This window comes from Protopterus annectens, chromosome 3.part1 (assembly GCF_019279795.1).
Source record: "Protopterus annectens isolate FY-2018-M chromosome 3.part1, PAN1.0, whole genome shotgun sequence".
NCBI classification, from domain to species: Eukaryota; Metazoa; Chordata; order Ceratodontiformes; family Protopteridae; genus Protopterus; species Protopterus annectens.
In genome coordinates, this window is record NC_056732.1 from 1,585,470,905 (window position 1) to 1,585,484,602 (window position 13,698).

General features: G+C 48.4%; 1 protein-coding gene across 1 annotated transcript in view; it reads right to left on the bottom strand.

Annotated features, from left to right (window-relative positions):
• Positions 1 to 3,734: 3,734 nt before the first annotated feature.
• Positions 3,735 to 13,698, bottom strand: part of LOC122797817 (msx2-interacting protein-like) — a 1,498,925-nt gene continuing 1,488,961 nt past the window's right edge. Inside the window, exon 17 of the mRNA XM_044066339.1 lies at positions 3,735 to 4,055. Coding sequence (XP_043922274.1) covers positions 3,735 to 4,055 — 321 coding nt within the window. The remainder of the gene's footprint in view (positions 4,056 to 13,698) is intronic.

A 13,698-nucleotide genomic window follows, 5' to 3' on the forward strand; every position in this document is an offset into this window, starting at 1 on the left:
TGTGCCAAATAGTTCAGCCCTTACCGAGAAGGTCGCCGAACTGAACATCCGCTTCCCCAAGCGGTCCATCATCCGAGACTCCTTGCTCGGTGGGTGGACTGAGGGACTCTCCTGAGCCAGTTCCCTCTTTGTGGCGCCGCCATCAACATGGCATCTACAGGAGGCCCCTTACTCCAATGGGTCCTGTCGGAGGCGGACTAAGGATCCTATCCGGTCTTTTGGGAATTGGCTCCACGGTGTCCGGTTCCTTCCACGCCCTGGTGGTAATAAGGTCCACCAGGGGTCGGCAGGGGGACACCCAAGAGGTAGACGGGCCCGTTTCAAATGCCTCCAAGAACACGGACTCGTCCGAGGAAGACTTGGGGCAGACCACCCCTAATACGGAGCATTTCCATGATGTCTCCAAAGGAGACATCCTCGGGGTGACCGTGGGGAGCCTTCCCTTCCTCCAAGTCCGTGTCTTCTGTGAGACTCGGGAGTCAATGTGCCTCCTTTTGACGTATGCTTGCGAGGGCCTCCTCTGGGGGCTGTCAGAGGAGTCCTCGCAAGCAGCAATTTGCTCCATAGGAGCAACTTGGGGCACAGAAGCGGGCTGTCCCAGGGGCGGATGGTGGAAGCCTGGCCCAGTGCAGAGGAGCGGGGCGGGCGAAGCAAGTGCCGGGGTCCGGAGACCCTCAACAGAGCCCTCTCCACTACATCAAAGGCGAAGGGAGCCGACCTCGACCAAAGGATCCGACAATCGGCTCCCCTCGGATCCGAAGAGTGGATCGAGCCGGCGCCAAGCACTCGGATCCGAAGGACAGTGCGCTCCGACACAGGCGGCGCCGAAGGAGCACTGATCCCCGGATCCGGCTCGGATCCAGGCTCCGAGATCGGGTCCGGCACTTTCGAGGGCAGGGTCGGATCCGGTACCAAGTACTATCGGCTCCGACCTTCCCGGCTCGAAGCTGCTCGGCTCCAGTTGCTCGAACCCGGATAGCGGGTCGGAGAAGGAGCAATAGGCTTAAAAAGGGTGTTGAGCTCCCCGGAGGGAGGCAAGAGCACTCCCATCTGCATCTGGGCCTGGATGAACCTTCTCATCATCCGGTCCAGATCAGCATCAGAAAGGCTATGGGTAGATCTCGAAGAGGCTACCGAGGTAGGCCTGGAGTGCCTCCTCGATAGCCTCGACGGAGATCGGGTCTCCTCCTCCTCAGGACCCGGTGAGAAGCACACAGGGGACCGGAGCCGAAGGAGGAGACAACCGAACGAGCCGGGAGAAGCCAGCTTGGCTGGCGGGCGAAACAGAGGTCTCGGCCGCCGGCTTGTGGTGCTTCTCCCTCCGGTCCTTTAGCAGCATCCCTCTCCTCTCCAGAAGCGGGAGTTTGAGTCCCAGGAGCAGGAGGGTGCCACAGGGGAACAACTGCAGGTACAGTAGTCCCGAAGGAGCGGAGGCGGGCGAGTCCGGGCGGTAAAGACCCGCCAAGACCAGCTTGGACCTCCGCTCCCTCAGTGCCCTGGGGTTGAACCCTGCACAAATGGAACAACCAGATGTGAGGTGTTCAACCCCAAGACACACCGAGTGTGGCCATCAGCGGTGAGAGCTTATGGCCACACTCGAGCATTCAAAATATAGATTTAGGCTGGTCAGCCATAATCTATAATACCTAAAGTTACAGAAAGTAACTTAAACAACAAAAACACACAGGCCTACACACACACTCTACGCAACAGCGAGGGAGGGAATAAAATTATTTACTTTAACTTAAAATAAACTCAAAATAGTCTATATTAAAGGGAAACCTAATACTTTCACACAAATTTAGTCAAAGAATCAAAAAATTTTCTATTTTTAAACAAGAAAAGAGTTCACTTAGCTGAGAGCTATGTACCCACATCCAGTTACCAGCGCGGCAAACAAGATCTGAGGTCATGAGGGTAGAGCAGGGCATTATGGGTGAGGGGAGGAGCTGAGAGCTTGGATCCATAGCTGGAAAACCATGCCGGTTCGGATCCGATATCGGATCCATAACCCACAGGTTGCAGACAAATGAATATCCTACTTCAGATCTGTTGATACTTTAACATATGGAACTGACAGTTTAATGTCCTCATGGTTAAAGTGGCCGAGGTGTATACCTTTCCCCCCACCTTTCTAAAGCTCTGGAATCTCTCTCTGAAGGTAATGGGTTTTTGGCAGTAGAAGCCTTAATTCCCTTGGGACCCTGTGAAATAGTTTCTGGGTCAGCAGCATGGCTTTTGTATAGGAATTGGTTTGAATCAGGAACCCGGTAATACCTGTCAGGTTTAACAGGAGCTGGAGGTAAAGAATCTGGGTTGAGGCTGGCTTCTGTATACACATCATCTAATATATCCAAGACTGGAGGGATAGCCAGAGGCCTGTGCTGAGGAAGCAAGAGAAAATCCCTGAGCCTTTTCTTGGAATCTGAGTAATCTTGACCTTCCCAGTGAAAGTGTTCTCTCAAAGTATGTAAGGTTTCCCCAAAAGAATAGTCCTTGGGGGGGGGGACCAAGGGAATGGACTCCTCAGCATCAGAATCTTCAAAAGGGGAATATGAATATTCCTGCTCCTCAGAATGTTCTGAGGTAATAGAGGCTAGGTCTGAGGAAGGGTAGTCTTCCTCCAATCTGGGCCTTTTGTCTGAGGGGGGTTGGGAACCCCTGATAAGAGTAATCAAATCCTCAGCCATTTTGAGCATTTGTTTTTTAGGCATGGGGCCTTGAGAGGGGCTCTGTGGAGCTTGTCTTTTAGTTTTCATGGCTGCTTTAGATTTTGTGAAAGCCTTAATGGAAAAAGAGGAAGGCCTGAAGACACCTTGAGAGGTGGCAGGCCTGTCTAAACTCTGAGTTTCCCTGCCAAGAGTGGCGTCGGTATCTGTATTTGGAGTGGGGGCCGAGGAGCCTGCGACCTCGGGCACAGAAGACACCGCTAAAGAAGCGTCATTGGTACTCAGGGGCTGCGTAGGCGCCTCGCTGAGAACCGGAGCACCTGTAGCCGGCTTTAGCGTGGTGTCAGTGGAAGTCGCGGACCTCATATGTCGGTCCTTATCTTTGTGTCTTTTACTCAAAACTGGAGTCAGAGTATCCGACGACATAATGTAATTAAACTTTTTACCAAAATAGTGTTGGGCGAACTCCGCCCGATGCTTAATAGTGCGTTTGTTGAATCTAGCACAAAAACGACAGGCCGAGACGTCGTGGTCTGGGCCTAAGCAAGGAATGCAGAAGGAATGGAAATCCTTATGCGGTATTTGCTTCCCACATGAAATGCAATTATTAACTTTGTCTGACATCGGTCTGAGGCAAGAAAAGTTTCCCCAACGGGGTACTTAGCTTTCAAGAAGACTTCGGCTGAAATATTTTTCTTAAATCTCAACACTTGCGAACTGCTTCTGCTTCGGGCACCGCGCGGCAAGAAAGACTGAAGAAAATGGCGTCGGCTGGTTCTTTTATACCCCTGACGCACTGACGTCAGGGAAGAAGCGACGACAACTGATGCCGGACCTAGACTTTGGAATTCGGCCGACCGAGGACCCGCCTGACGGCAGGATAACCCATCTGTTATGACTGCAGCTGTATGCACGATGAACATCTAAGTATAACTAAGCCATTCCCATAGAGTTAACATACTTCTAGAATAAAGGATTCAATCACATGAAAATTGATACAGTAACCTCCCCCCATGCCCCTCAAAATGCAAAACACACTACACTGTTCTGAATCAGATCAAGGCACTACTGACACAATGATCTCTTCACACAGGCGTCCCCTGGATCATTTTTTTTCTGCAATTTAGTATAATAAAGAAAATTTTCAATAAAAACAATTATCAGTTGTGTGTCAATGCTCAATCGGCTTTTAAAAGCACAAAGGTTTTTCAATGCACAAGTGACAAATGCCGAATTTGGCTGAGACAAGAAACATTCAAATGCAATACTGACCACCACTTTCTGCTCCAAAATGTTCTCTTTCCTGACAGCTTGTATAGCCTTCTCAGCGTCTTCAGCTGACTGAAATTCTACCAAAGCTTCACCTTTTACATTGTTTAGTATAACCTGTTAGAAGAGAAACAGAGTGGGATGTGATTAAGAAATACACCACGCACAAACTACCACAGTCCGCAAAACTAAGAACAAAAAGACAAACCAATAATTTATCATGCTCATTAAAACTGAATGTTTGTATAGAAGGCTACAAAGATGGAAGGCAACTAAATCTCAGATAAATGTTATGCATTTACCATAAATTATTTAACTTTTGTTGACTGCCAGTCCCACTAGGTTAGTGGCCTATTTCAGGAGACTTGGGTGGTATTGATACTGACTAGGAGAAGTTTAGCCAGGGCATTTTGGCAATTCCCCTGCTATTACTTTCAACACATGTAAGATGGTGTAATGATAGATCAGTAAGAAGAAAGGTCCATCTTCTGTAAAGTATAGCTGCATTAGTAACTTACCAAAACTGTAAAGTTCTGAATTTGTCCACTGCTGCAGTAATGATAAAACCTTGGGAATTCTGCCACATTAGTCTCAACATCCATCAAATTTCCAGAGCTTTGCAAAATCCCCCCTCTTAATTGAATAGATATCATTCTACCTGGATATTTTCTCATCCCAGTGGAATTGGGGATGTTCACATGCATCACCTTTGGTTCTAGCTTGTCCTAGTTTCTCCTTGTGGTGAGGTCTAGGATCAAAGTACAAAAAATGTCCCTGTGTATAGGGAGTAACTCATTAGGGTGCTCAAAGCAGAAAGAGACATACTAAGCTTTCCAGACACCAGGTCAACCAGGGGAGGATGGGTGCCCTGTAACAGGGATACAGGACAAATAATGAGTGGGTACTCTCCCTAACCGTAGAGACCCCAGAAAAGGAAAGGGACAGAGGGAGGGAAATATTACTGCAGTACACAGAAAAGGAAAGGGATAGAGGAAGGGAAATACTATTGCAGCAGACAAACATATTAATTCCCTAACAAGATTTCCAAAGCTTATGACCCCTAGGGAAGGTTGGATCTGAGGAGGAGTGGACTGCAATTAGCTCTGTAAGATGGCTGATACAAAATAGAAGTTATGTACTCACCATAACGTTCCATCTGAGTAGATACTTCATTTGTCTGCAACCTGTGGGATTCGGATCCGACCTCGGATCCGAGCCGGCAGCTTTCCAAGCTTCAAGATCCGAGCTCCTAGCTCCTCCCCCTACCCATAATCCCATGCTACCAACCACATTACCTCAGATCGGTTATTTTGCCCTATAATCTAAAGACGGAGAGAATTCTCCACAGGACAATATTTTACCGAGGTTCGGGGGATGGCAGGGGGGGTCGGTTGCAGACAAATGAAGTATCTACTCAGATGGAACGTTATGGTGAGTACATAACTTCTATATCTGAAGTAGTTACTTCATTTGATCTGCAACCTGTGGGACAGAGTCCCCAGCTTACCTAAAGGCCCTGGGTGGTCCCTACGGAAGGATATTCCGAAGCACCACAGAGCCAAAGGAAGCCCTACTTCTGGAGATCATGTCCAGCTTGTAATGAGAAATGAACGTATGGGAAGAGGACCAGGTAGCTGCTCAGCAAATATCGTCAACTAGAACTCTAGACCAAAACGCTGTTGAGGTAGCCACAGATCTGGTAGAATGTGCCCGAATGACAACCGGAGCTGGTCTCCCAATTGAAATGTATGCCTGTCTGATACATTGAGAAATCCAATTTGCTACTGTCACCTTAGAAATTGGTTTGCCCATGGCTGATTTAGCATAAGAAACAAACAACTGGTCTGACTTGCGGAAATCTTTAGTCCTATGCAAGTAAAAACGCAGTTGTCTGTGTACATCTAATTTGTGCAATGTGTATTCACCTTTGTTTTGGAAGCTAGGAAAGAAAACAGGGAGGTTAATAGATTGATTAATGTTAGATTCTGTGGCTACCTTAGGAAGAAAAGAAGGATTAGTCCTGAGGGCAACCCTATCTTTGTGAAAAATAAGGTATGGATACTTAATGCACAAGGCTTGTAGCTCTGATACCCGCTTGGCAGAAGTGATCGCTACCAAGAAGGCTGTCTTCCAAGATAAGAATTTTAAGGGCACAGAGGCCGCAGGTTCGAAAGGTGGTCCTGTTAATACTTGTAAGACCAAGGTAAGATCCCATGGAGGCATAGCCGGTTTAATGGGAGGCTTTAAGAGGAACACGCCTTTTAGGAAGGCTTTGCAAATTTTGGCTGAAGCCAAGGAACTTATGCCATCTCCCACATGATAATGAGAGATGGCTGCAAGTTGAACTTTAATGGTGGACGCACTAGCTCCCTGCTCAAAAAGGAGGGATAGAAAGTCCAGAATGGTTGGAATAGGAACCGTAAAGGGATCTAATTCCTTACCCTTTGCCCAGATGGAAAAACGTTTCCATTTACTGCTGTAGAGTTTTCTGGTTGATGGCTTATGAGCTGCCACCAGAATAGCCTTAACAGGGGAAGAGATACCGGGAGTCCTTGCCATTAACAGAACTGGATCAGCCAGGCTGTGAGCCGGAGACTGACCAGGTTTGGAGTGTGGCATCTCGTCAGATGCGAGATTAGGTCTGGTCTGGGATCCAGGATCCATGGGGGAGCCACACTGTGAGACTGCAGAAAGGGGAACCAGACTTGTCGAGGCCAGAATGGGGCAATGAGAATCACTCTGCTCCCCAACAGACAGGCTTTCTGGATGAGTTTCATCATCAGAGGAAGAGGAGGATATGCATAAAGAAGACCGGGCGGCCAAGCATGAACCAAGGCATCCCTGGGAGATTCCCCTTTGGGGGGAACTATCGCGAAGTACTCGCTGCATTTTGAGTTTAGGGGAGAGGCAAAAAGGTCGCAGCGAGGTTGACCCCATTTGTGGAATATCTGTCTCGCGACAGAGGGATTCAGAGACCAGTCATAAGGGCTGAGAAATACCCGACTTAGGCTGTCTGCTAATATGTTGGTCCGTCCCGGAATGTGCGTTGCTATCAGAAAGCGGTTGGTGGAAATAGCCCATTCCCACACTCTCATGGCTTCTCGACACAGGGGGTAAGACCTGGTCCCTCCCTGTTTGTTTATGTACCAGACCACGGACATGTTGTCCGTCTGGATTGCAATAGTCCCCAGAGGTAGAAGATGATGGAGAGCTTGCAACGCCAATAGCACTGCCCTCATCCCTAGGACATTGATATGCAGTGCAGTCTCTAGGGGAGTCCACGTTCCTTGGACTGACTTGCCTGCATAATGCCCGCCCCACCCGAGGCAGGAAGCGTCCGTGGTCAACGTGGCTTCGACTGGGGGAATCACAAAGGGTCTCCCTTCCTTGAGTTGTTCTGCCTGCAGCCACCAAAGTAGGGAGTCCCTGCATGCCCTGCTCAGGGGAATCGGCATGTCCAAAGGATGGGTCGACAGAGACCATTGGACCTGGAGAGTCCACTGTAATACACGCATGCGTAGACGGGCATGGAGAGAAAGGCCTATCGCCGCCGACATAGATCCTAACGCCCTCAGGACTAATTCTGCTGGGGGGTTTGGGCTCTGAAGAATACCCAAGACTTGGCGGTACAAACTGTTTATTCTGGTCGGTGTGAGAACCACTCTGGAGATTCGAGTATCCAACCTGGCCCCTATGAAATCTAGGGCTTGAGTTGGGCACAGGCAGGACTTCTTTAAATTGACTGAGATGCCCAATTGAGCAAACAGAGATAGGGCATAGTCTCTCGCTGTAACCAGAAGATGCTTGTTGGGGGCGGTGAGGAGCCAATCGTCCAGGTAAGGGAACACCTGAATGCCCTGGAGTCTCAGGTGGGCTGCTACCACTGCCATGACTTTGGTAAACACTCTGGGGGCTGAGGTTAGGCCAAATGGAAGAACCCTGAACTGATAATGACTGGCTCCTAGCCGGAAGCGGAGGAAACTCCTGGACCGTCTGTCCATTACTATATGGTAGTACGCGTCCTTGAGATCCAACGAGCACATCCAGTCGTTCTCCTGCAGAAGGGGGAGAATAGATTGGAGGGTGACCATCCGGAACTTTTCCGTGGGTATGAACAGGTTCAGGGACGAAAGGTCTAGGATGGGTCTGAGGTCCCCCGTTTTCTTTGGCACCAAAAAGAACCTGGAGTAATAACCCGATCCGGACTGATCTGGGGGGACGGGCTGGATGGCTCTTTTTGTTAGCAACTGCGAAATTTCTAAAGTTGCGGACTCCCTTTGATGGGGTGGAACATCGGGGAGATGTTTGGGCTTGTGGGGGTGCAAGAACGGTATTGTGTAACCTCTGGATATAATCCAGAGCACCCATCGATCGTTTGTAATGGACTCCCACTTTGATCGGTGCTCCGACAATCGCCCCCCGACTGCCTCCAGAGAGGGACAGTCGGGCAAGCCCTCAGGGCTGTTGCGCGGGTCCCACCGAGAAAGGTTCTCTCGACCCGAAGTTGCGCGGGCCCCCTCTCTGCCTCTGGGCCGGCGTCCACCTTGTCCTCCTCTGCCTCTAGAGGACGAGTTGTCCGCAGCAGGACAGGATTGCTGAGATTTTCGAAACCACAGCTTCTTTTGCCCCCTCTGACTTCTAGAAAAGTATCTTTGGGGGTTAGAGAAGCGGACTCCGACGGCCGACAGCGTCTTCCCATCCTTCTCGCTTTGGACAAGCGTGTCGCGAACTGCTGGGCCAAATAAGGCTGAACCATCGTACGGGGCGTTCGCGAAGGACACCTTGAAGGGATCCGTGAAGTCACAGAGGCGGAGCCAGGAGTGCCATCTTAAGACTACTCCCGCTCCGCTGGCTCTAGCGGCTCCTTCCGTGGCATGAGAAAGAAGCAGCATAGTCGTATTTGAGATGGACTTTAGAGTGGCCATTCGAGTCTCAAAACCTTTCTTGTCCGAGACCGACATGGACTCCAGAGGGGCTGCAGCGTACTCTTTGATTAGGTCACGTTGCAGCCGGATAGTGTGTGCCATGTAGTTCAGCAACCTTATGGCAAAGGTTGCTGACGCAAACATCCACTTCCCAATCCGGTCCAATGCTCGAAACTCCTTGTCCGGCGGATGGACTGAGGAACTTTCTTGGGCAAGTTTCTCTCTTGGTGGCAGCCACCACCAACATAGCATCAACCGGTGCGCCTTTGGACCAAGAAGGTCTATCAGAAGGAGGGCTGAGGACCTTATCCGGGCGTCTAGGGATAGGCTCCACGGTGTCGGGCTCCTTCCAAGCCCTGGTGGTAATTAAGTCCACCAAGGGGTCGGCTGGGGGGGACACCCAGGAGGTAGATGGGCCTGCCTCAAAGGCCTCCAGAAATACGGATTCGTCCAGGGAGGGTTTTTGGGCAGACCACCCCTCTTATGCAGCATTTCCATGATGTCTCCAAATGAGACATCTTCGGGGTAACCTTGGGGAACCCTCCGTATCCTCCAAATCTGTATCCGTGGTAATGGACTCGGGGGAGTCCAGGTGCCTCCTTTTGCACTGGTGCTTTCGAGGTCCCTCTTCGGCGGGACTGTCCGAAGAAGGCTCGTCCACCGGGTGTTGTTCCTCCCTGGGAACTAACTGGAGGCTTTGGGCAGGCTGTCCATATGGACAGATGATGGAAGACAGACCCTGATACAGTGGGGGCACGGGTGGATCCGAAGGCCCGATCGGGGACCTGGAAGATCTCGACAGTACCCTCTCAACCACCTCAAAAGCCGAAGGAGATTCGCCATCACCAGCCTGAGAAAGCAACCTCCTCGGCCCCGAGGAGACGATCGGGGTCGGAGCCGAAGCAATCTGATCAGAGGTGGCGGTGCGCACCGACCCAATCGGCGCCGAAGACACAACCACCCCCTCAGATCCGATGCTCAACCCTCGGCCTCGAGAGCTTGGATCCGACAAGCTCGAAAGCATAGTCGGCGAAGAGACTAATTCTGTCGGCGCCGACGTATCCCCGGATCCGAAAGGGCCTGGATCCGACAACTCCGAGACCCGAAATCGGGTCGGAGAAGTAGCTATCGGGGCAAAGATGGGGGCCACCGTCCCTCCCAAAGGGGGGGGGGGGAGGCAAGAGCATCCCCATCTGCATCTGGGTCTGCAAAAATCTTCGCATCATCCGATCCATGTCTGCCTCGGAGATGCTTTTAGTGGACCGCGAAGAGGTAGTCGAGGCAGGCCGGGAAGGCCGCCTCGAAGACCTCGAGGGAGACCTATCCTCCTCCTCCGGCTCCGGAGAAAAAGAAGGAGAACGGAGCCGAAGTAACTTCTCAGGCGGAGCCGAGAGATGAGACTCGGCCCGTCTTTTAGTAGAATGAGTTTCCCTCTCTCTATGCTTTTTCTTCTCCTTATGAGAAGAAGACCCAGACTCCACAGAGCTAGTACCTGAAAGGGGAGGTTGAGTCCCGGGTACAGCTACTGGAGTGGCCGGCGCCGAAGCTACAGAAGTAGCTTGGGTCCGGCTGGGAGAGGAAGAAGAAGCCGACTCCTGAGGGAGTTTTCCCGCCAGGATCAGCTTGTTCTTCCTGTCCCTAAGTGCCTGAGGGTTGAAGGCCGCACAGATTTGGCAGGCCTCCGACAAATGTACTGCCCCCAGACACAAAACACACTGAGTGTGGCCATCAGCAGGGGAAAGCTTGTGGCCACACTCAGTACACTTTGAAAAAATAGCTTTGGATTCAGCCATTATCCTCTCACACACACACCCAAACACTAAGGGGGGGAGGGGGAGAGACAATTTAAAACTAAGAGAGTTTTTTTTTTTTTTTTAAACAAGGAAGGTTTTGATTAAAACAGCACACACACACAATATTAACTAGAAGAATTCAAAGTTTTGAGAGAAAAAAGGAACAATCTCACCAAATGCTAGGGGCTCTTCACAGAGAAGCAACCGTCTTTAGCCGCGGCAAAAAACGATCTGGGGTAATGTGGTTGGTAGCATGGGATTATGGGTAGGGGGGGAGGAGCTAGGAGCTCGGATCTTGAAGCTTGGAAAGCTGCCGGCTCGGATCCGAGGTCGGATCCGAATCCCACAGGTTGCAGATCAAATGAAGTAACTACTTCAGATTAACCACTTTTCCTTGCAGTATATATACACTGCAATGTTTTGAAAAAGTTTACACTAATGACCACATAGTTGTTTTCAAAATGGAATGAGTGGTGACCATTTTCTGAAAGGCAGTGATGGCTGAACTGGCTCTAGAATGTGACCTCATTTGCTCTGGGACAGTCTTGCAGTGGAAAAAGCAGCAGAAAGAAATACAATCAGCCACACACTTAGAAACTCTTTGCTCAGAAAGAAGTCAGCCCATTCTACTTTGCGCAAAGGACATTAATAACTGGTCTGTTAGACTTTTTAATTTTGTTTTGTTTGGATAATAGTTCAACTGCTTATGCACATATAGTGAATCCAACATCTTCTCACCTCTGTTTGGGGTGTAGGGCAAAAAACTGAGAGGTTAACAGCCTGATTCAAAGATATCTCATGTCACTATCTTAGGCATAAACAAAAGTTACTACAAAAGTGATTTTCATTGTGGAGTTAAAGGCTATTTATACATGAGAGACCATAGTTCTGTGATTCTTCTGACAGAGGCCATAACCAGTAAAATAGAAATTATGCACTTACCATAATGCTGGATCCTTTTAATCTATAGTCTGTACAAATTGGATGGACAGGATTATATCCAGACTGCAGATCCGATCTAGCATCTCTAGCTGGTGCCCAAACCTTGAGCTTATTTCAAGATCCCACAATACATCTGCCCCAACTCTATCTCAGATCAGGTTTGCTGCTTCTTTTGGAGTGAATCATAAACATTAAGTACAGAGAATACGTTAAAAGGAAGATGAAACACTAAGTACAGAGAATAAGTTAAAAGGAAGATGAACATCAAACAGGTCTACTAGGTGCTTCTGGATATAAGCAGTGACAATTTGGTAGGTGAAAGCTGAGACAGGTTGTCGAATCAAATGGACTAGAGATGAAAAGGATCCATGATTATGGTGAGTACATAACTTCTGAATCCTGTTTAATCCTGCCATTCAGATTTGGTTGATGGGACAGAATCCCAAGCTACCAAGTTCCCTTAAAAGAATCATAACAGGATGCTCTTCAGGATGGTAACTCCAAAGGAGGTGGTAGATCAGGAGCGGACACTGAACTTAATGTTTGCAAAAGATATGCAATGCAGACCAAGATGATACTGCACAAATGTCATCCAGTGAAGAATCTTTGAAAGAAAGTTGTGTGGTTTATAAGTTTCAATGGTAAAGGCTTGTTTCTTGAGTTGTAAGCAAAGGTGATACATTCTAAGAGCCATCTGGACAACATCAGTCTGAATATTTTGAATCCTAGTTTGGAAGGCTCTCAGGAAGTAAAAAAGTTTTGAAACTCTTCTTATAAACTGTTTGGTGAAGGTAGAAATGTGATTGGCAGCAGACATCCACGGTATGAAAGAAGGTATTCCCCAACTGGAGTCATCTGGGTAGACAACTGGAAGGCAAATGAGCTGGTTAAGGTTAGACTTTTGGAATGAAGGCAAGATTAGTTCTTAATAATACCATATCTTTCTGGAAAATTAGGTAAGAAGGCACAGATGAAGTTGTTGTAATTCTGACATTTTTCTCGCTGAAATGATAGTTGACAGAGAAAAAAATGTTTTCCAAGAAAAGAATTTCATTTTGGCAGCACATACTGGCTCAAAAGGAGGTCCAAGAGGCACTGGATCTTTGGTAGGAAAACGTAATGGAAACATTCATTTAAAAATGCCATTGCACAGTTTTTAATGTAGCACGTAGGTAAGGTAGAACTCTTGTATTAAAATTTGATATGGTTACCAACTTAACTTTAATCACTGAAGAGTTACAGCCAGCATCACACAATGATGAGAGGAAATGAAGAACTGATGGAAACGGGGCCAAGAAAGTGTTGAGTTTGTGGCTGGATGCCCACAGAGCCATGTTTACATTTGTTTTTGTAAATTTTAACAGTGGATTCCTTCTGAGAAACCAACAGTTCTGCACAGCTCTATAAGTAAGGGCAGGATCAGCGGTCATTATCTGAACTGGAGAAACCATGTGGTTAGTCTGAGGGAATTAATGTCCAGGTGAGGCTTGCTGGATGAGAGAGACAAGAGATCTGCTAATGGACTGAAAAGTTATAGTTGCATCCTTAGTTAAGGCTTCAGCAAGGAGGAAAGTACAGTTGTGTTACACTTATTATAGATGGTCAAGTAGATCAATGTTGCAATACTGATTCTTGGGTCGTCCTGCCACGCAGAAACTCACAACGGACACAATTTCCACAGTCTATACATCATCCCTAGCTGAAAGATGTCCTAAGACTAATGTCTGGACATCGCGGTATAAGAAGGTTGCCCAATCAGCACCATCTTCAGGACTTTCTAAGCAGTGTACAAGAAGTATGATGTCCGAGTACAGCAAGACCACTCCAGGTTTGATTTAACAAGAGTAGTAATGCACAAGTTAGGAGGAGAGGGAATGATAAAGGATCTATCTGCAGGAGTCTTTCTCTCCCTTATAACCCATAACAGGGAAATAGTGTGTTATCAGATAGAGGGGATGGAGGTTGGGAGCTTGTACTGCAACACTGATCTACTCGAATATCTGCAATTATGTTAAGTGTGACACAAATGTTGTATGTTCTTTGTGGTCAGTGTTGCAGTACTGATTCTTGGAACGACACCCAAAACTAGTGGAAGGGTGG